Raw genomic sequence first — 6,715 nt, 5'->3', positions numbered from 1 at the left:
TTACATTTAGGCCAAAACTAGTGTTTTGGCGGTTCAAACTTTTATTGACAACTATGGTCTAGAGGTCGAGGTTGCCAGCGATAGGTAACCAACATCAATGTTTTAAAATCTGGTTTTTATACCATACTGGATTTGGCTCATAAACGGTTTAACCGGGTGTATCGCGCGGTTCAACCGGGTGTACAGGACGGTTTTTAAAACATTGACCAACATAATTGCTTGATCTGGATTGATTATCTTATTGGGTCATGGGCTAGTGTCTTTCAATGTAACCATGGCCCGGGATTTTGGATTCTGGAATCGATATATGATCAGACTGGGCCGGTAAGAGTGCGGAGAGTGAGATCTTGTAAACTCAACTCGTGGGTCGGGCTATTAGGAGTGTTATGGGCCGTGGCTTTTAAATGGAATTGGATCTCTATTATCAGGGCCCGAATTGGTAGAAAAAAACCCACAACCCCTTGGGGTTATCCTGCACTTGGAAAAAGAAGTAGAAAAAGAAATAAATATAGTGATAATTTGATTCTTCGTCGCTGTGGTAAATAGGAGAGAAAATAGAATTTCTTTCTTCGTCTTTACAAAAAAATAGGAGGCTGTGACACGTTCACTAAAAAAAAATCCTTTTGTAGCGAATCATTTATTAAAAAAATAAACAAGCTTAACACAAAAGAAGAAAAAGAAATCATAATAACATGGGCGAACGACGGGAATTGAACCCGCGCATGGTGGATTCACAATCCACTGCCTTGATCCACTTGGCTACATCCGCCCCTCTACTATTATCTAAATTGATCCCTATGACCGAAGTTATATACTCTATAACATAGGACTTATCCACACATGATCCCAGCTTAGTGAGTCCTTTCTTCAGTGATGAACTGTTGGCGACAGTTCTACATTTTGTCTTTGTGGACCGAGGAGAAAGGGGGCTCGGAGGGAAGAGGATTGTACCATGAGAGAAGCAAGGAGGTAACCTCTTTCAAATATACAACATGAGTATTATGAGTCAAAAAAACTAAGAAAGCAGTTATGTTTGGGCCTTCCTTGTAACAAATAATTGGTCTCCCTACACTCATGCAAATTAAGGAAGAAGGACTTTAAAATTGGGCTTATGGTTTATTTGATCTATGTTGGATTTCAAATGAGTTTGTGTATGGAAGTTCAGTGTTACATTTTGGACCTGATTGGAACCACATCGAAATTCGAACGGGCCGATGGTTTTGTATGAGTCTGATTCTTCTTATCAAGAAAGACACTGCAAGAGGGAAAGCTTCTAGTGGGGATGGCATTGGAATAATAGATCTTGGGATTGCATGATTGATTGTATTTCGTATAAGGTTTGTATCTACCATAGGGCATAGTGTGTGTGGTTAGTATTGGGCCGATAAGAAGGCAACTAGTATAGGACATTGTATTATTTAGGGTCTTATAGATTAAAATTGGGCTAGGTCGATTCCTTTTTGTATAAGGCCCAATTTAACTAGTCATAATAGGAAATTAACTAATATTTTGGGGACGTGTCTTAAGATTAGTTAACTTTCCTAATACTTCGTAATTTTCTGTAAAGTTATAAAATTTACTGGGGTCTCATTCCCCTATTACCCAAAAAATTCTAGTATGTAGATTTTAGAGTCACTTCAATATTTATATACTATATGATACGTTGTTCATCATGCTCAATGCCTCCATGGGTATAAATTGGCGTGCTCCATGCCTCCATGGGCATTTAAAATTTTATAATTTTTATGTTAATGAGTATTTATGTCATTTTAGATCTACTTGACGACAAAAGTTAATGTCCATTCAATTTCGGGACCATTTGTTACTTTTTGACAAATACTTGCCTAACGTTAGAATTTTTTTAAACTTGGGGACCAAAGTTGCAAATGACTAAACCATCAGGACTATCTACATAATTGATTGATATGGTATAATATGATACATTATAGCATAATATGATATGATACGATACAATATGTTATAATATGATATGATACGATACAATATGCTATAATATGATATGATATAATATAATAACAATAACAATTATAAGTTAATAACAACAAACAACATGGCTTAAATTGTATAAGATATCTAAAAATTTAAAATACATGATTAATTATTATGGTCTGGTTTTATACAACCGTTTTCTTAATAAACCTTAAACCAAACCGTTGGTCACTTGGTTGCGGTTTAAAATTTGATGTGGAGTTTAATAAAAAGCATCACTACAAAATAGTAAAACCATCTGTAACGGTTAATGCCTCATTGCCTCATAAGACGCATTTTCTGTCACATCAGCATCATAACACACCTTTAAGTGTAATGGTTAACGCCCTTAATCCCTTTCAATTCCTATTTCCATTCTATTTTCTTTTCATTTGACGTTATACTAAAACACCCCTCCTTCTTCATGTCCCTATAATACGCATAAATACAAATATTAAAAGCGTTATCAAACTCCTTCACACCTTGTAATCATGTCTAAAAATAATGGAATTCAAAGTATAAATAGTGGTTACAACACTCACTCTCCCACCACCAACCTCAACCAAAAACCCTAGCAACCAACCAACCTTTCCTTAAACCTTCATTCTCCTCGTACCTCAATGGAACCCCCCAAAACCCTGAAATCAAACATCGTCCTCATCCTAGACTACGGTTCTCAATACACCCACCTCATCACCCGTCGAATCCGAACCCTATCCATCTTCTCTCTCTGCATCTCCGGTACTTCTTCTCTCAAAACCATCACAGACCTAAACCCATCTGTAATCATCCTCTCCGGTGGGCCCCACTCGGTCCACACACCCAATTCACCATCTTTCCCAGATGGGTTTGTGGAATACGTTGAGAAAAATGGGATCTTTGTGTTGGGTATTTGCTATGGGCTGCAGTTGATTGTGCAGAAGTTGGGTGGGGCAGTTGCTGTTGGGGAGAAACAGGAGTATGGGAAGATGGTGATTGAGGTTGTTAAGGATTGTGGTGAGTTGTTTGGGGGTGGGTGTGTGGGGGAAAAGCAGGTGGTTTGGATGAGTCATGGTGATGAGGCGGTTAGTTTGCCTGATGGGTTTGAGGTGGTTGCTAGGAGTGAGCAGGGAGCGGTTGCAGCGGTTGAGAATAAGTGTAGGAGGTTTTATGGGCTTCAGTATCATCCTGAGGTATATTGAATTGGGTTTGTACATTATTTGAGTTTTTTTTTTCACTACATGGGTGTAAATGAGCCCGACCCGAGTTTTTCAAGCCCGGTTGGGGTTCAAAAAACTCATAGCTCGCGGCTCGCTAGGAAAAAGCTCGATTATAAACGAGCCGGGCACAGCTCGATTTGTAAACGAGCCGAACTCGAGCAAGGCCTGGTTCGAATCGTGAGGTCATGAGCCGGCTCGAATTAATTTATCTTATATAGATTAGTTTTAATTTTAAATGTATTAAAATAATAAATATGTGGGAGGAGGTTGGAGAGTTGGAGTGTTAACATTTTATGTGATACTTTTAATTTAGGGTTATTGGATTTTATTATCCATAAATATTGGCTATTGGCCGTTGCCAGCCCAACTATCACTTTGACGCCCACCACCCCCAACTTAACACTTAGTGTGTTATGTCACCATGTCGTTAACTGATCACTAACTTTTGATCATGTTACTATACTTTTGGGGGTGTCCTAAGATCCCTATGACACCCAAAAGTGTAGTAACAGGATAAAAAGTCATTGATCAGTTAACGACGTGGTGACAGAACACACTAAGTGTTAACTTGGTGGTGACGGGCGTCAAAGTGATAGTTGGGGGTGGCAACGGCCAATAGCCAATAGTTGGGGGTGATAAAATCCAGTAATCCTTTAATTTAATATGCTTTTTCGTCTTTAAAAATTAGGAAATAAAATAATGCATATAGATATATTTGTAATTTTTATTACTTTTTTTGTTTTTTTATGTAATCAATATATATAGAAGTTCTTAAAAATTAACGAGCCGACTCGATTTGGCTCGAGCTGGCTCGGACATTTTACAAGTCGAGCTCGACTTTTAAACTCGGTAAAATAAGTGAGCCGAGCTGGCTTGTTTAAGCTCAACCTGGATCGGCTTGATTACATCCCTAAAGCCCGGATTGGCTCGTTTGTTATTTTAAGTAATTTTCTATGCATTTATAATATTTTTTTTTCTTTGAATTTTAATCATAACATATTTATATATAACAAATTTATATTATTTAGTTTTTTATCACAATTTAATATAAATATAATAGTTATTATATGTATATATATTATGTTGAATAAAAGTTATGTATATAATAGACCCATTTGGGTTTGCTTGCCAACTCGAGTATGATAACTGAAGCTGAGGCTCGGGCTCGTGCTCGTTTATTAAACATTTTTTAGGCTCGAGCTTGTATTAGCTCGGCTCGATTTGAGATTTTAGCAAGCCAATCTTGAGTAGCTCACGAGCGGCTTGGCTCGTGACGCCACCGGTTTTCTGTTGTGTTATTATGTAACCATGGACGAAAACCGGTTAAAGATGCATGACTTTTCAGTGTTTCGATTATCGTTATGTGGAAAACTCATTATCATTGGTGTTGCCAAGAAGATAATCATAATAAGTAGTTAGTTGTTCAAGTAAGTTAGGGGTGTGAATTTCTGACACGGTCCGAAAACACGACACGAACCTAACACGAAATTCATAGGTTTAGGTTTAGTTTAAACGGGTTCGGGTCAGTTTCAGGTTGAACCCGCGAACCCGTTTAGCTAAACGGGTCAGGTTCGGGTCAACCAGGTCGGGTTGGCGGGTTGACCCGTTTAACCCCTTTATATTATATAATATTTTTTTACAATTTGTTTTATGTTATAAATGAAATTGGGTATGTATTTTATTCTATAATTATAACAAAGAAAAAAAATTCATATAAGATTTTATAATTTAAATGTAATTGTATTATTTATATTTGTGTTTTTTATGTAAACTTTAAATTTAACATTAATTTGTGTAAAAAAAAAAATTAAAAGTTTTCGGGTTGAACGGGTCGTGTTCGGGTCAACCTATGAATATTCGGGTCGGGTTCGGGTTCATTGGTATGACACAATTTTCGGGTTCGGGTCGGGTTCGGGTTCATATATAATTTTCGGGTTCGGGTCGGGTTGAACCCGCCAACCCACGAACACGACCCGTTTAGCACCCCTAAAGTAAGTGTTTTAAAGAACAAAGTTTGGATTAATTGACTTTCTTGACTTGTGATCATCATTGTGCATGTTAACTCTACAAAGACTTCATATTTTTGAGTCTTATGCAGGTGACACATTCACCTAAAGGAATGGAAACATTGCGGCATTTTCTTCTGGATGTATGCGGAGTTGAAGCAGGGTGGAAAATGGAAGATGTAATGGAGGAAGAAATAAAAGTGATACGAGGTATGGTGGGCCCTCAAGATCATGTTATATGCGCTTTATCCGGAGGTGTAGATTCTACCGTTGCAGCCACTCTTGTTCATAAAGCAATTGGCGAAAGGCTTCACTGTATTTTTGTCGATAACGGTTTATTGAGGTGAGATTTTGATTTGTTATCATATTTCGTCACGTTTACTTATGCTATTATATAATAACCGAATCGTGTTTTATAGATGCAAGGAGCAAGAGAGAGTGATGGAAACTTTTGAAAAAGATCTTCATCTCCCGGTTACTTGTGTCGATGCATCGGTGCGATTTCTCAGCGAGTTAAAGGGGGTTACCGATCCCGAGAAGAAGCGTAAAATCATCGGGAAGGAGTTTATTGCAGTGTTTGATGCTTTTGCACATGATTTAGAGAAAAAGTTGGGGAGAAAACCGACTTATTTGGTTCAAGGAACTTTGTATCCAGACGTAATTGAATCGTGCCCGCCACCTGGCAGCGGAAAGACTCACTCGCACACGATTAAAAGTCATCATAACGTTGGCGGGCTCCCTAAGGATATGAAGTTGAAACTCATTGAACCACTTAAGCTTCTCTTTAAAGATGAGGTTCGTTTGCGATATTCAATCGCTTTTCTTTTCAAGTCTGCATCTTTTTTCTATTAAGGATTCATTTGAACATATATCATATCATAAAAGATCAGTTGACTCTTCAAACTAGGGCTGCAAACGAACTGAACGTTCAGCGAACAGTTCATGAACTGTTTGACGGAAAGCTCGTTTATGTTCGTTCGTTTAATAAATGAACGAACATGAACAGAGGTCTTGTTCGTCCAATTGCGTTCGTGAACGTTCGGTGATGTGTTCATTCATTTTCGTTTGTTTATGTTGTTCATTAAAGATTTTTGTATTTTTAATTTTATCTATACTTTTTATATTCTATAAATCTTATTTATTTTATTACCCTAACAACGATCATAGGAAAACCTTATTCCCACCTTGTTTATGCACCGTCACATCTATCTATCAATCTATGCAAGTAAACCAATGTTCTTGCAACAATCCAAATACGTTTATATAATTAGTATCTTCTTAACGTTTTGAAGGTTCGTGAACTGGGTAAGATTTTAGACGTTCCGGTTTCATTTCTGAAACGTCATCCATTTCCCGGGCCCGGGCTTGCTGTGCGGATTCCAGGTGACGTCACTCAAGGAAACGCTTTGGATATCCTCCGCCAAGTAAGATTGAAGTCGATAAAATTATTGCATAAATTTTTTAAAGAGTTAATTACTGTTTTCGTCCCTATGGTTTGTCAAAAATCACTATTTCAGTCCA

At 37.6% G+C, this 6,715-nt stretch overlaps 1 protein-coding gene across 1 annotated transcript in view; it reads left to right on the top strand.

The window, feature by feature from the left end:
• The first annotated feature begins 2,524 nt into the window (after nt 1–2,524).
• LOC110864408 (GMP synthase [glutamine-hydrolyzing]) overlaps nt 2,525–6,715 on the top strand; it is a 5,024-nt gene continuing 833 nt past the window's right edge. Inside the window, exons 1-4 of the mRNA XM_022113463.2 lie at nt 2,525–3,161; nt 5,287–5,537; nt 5,614–5,989; nt 6,487–6,618. Coding sequence (XP_021969155.1) covers nt 2,610–3,161; nt 5,287–5,537; nt 5,614–5,989; nt 6,487–6,618 — 1,311 coding nt within the window. The 5' untranslated portion in view covers nt 2,525–2,609. The remainder of the gene's footprint in view (nt 3,162–5,286; nt 5,538–5,613; nt 5,990–6,486; nt 6,619–6,715) is intronic.

The sequence above is a fragment of the Helianthus annuus genome, chromosome 6 (assembly GCF_002127325.2).
Source record: "Helianthus annuus cultivar XRQ/B chromosome 6, HanXRQr2.0-SUNRISE, whole genome shotgun sequence".
Classification (NCBI taxonomy): Eukaryota; Viridiplantae; Streptophyta; class Magnoliopsida; order Asterales; family Asteraceae; genus Helianthus; species Helianthus annuus.
Note: the sequence above shows the minus strand (reverse complement) of the source record. Positions and strands in the feature narration are given on the sequence as shown.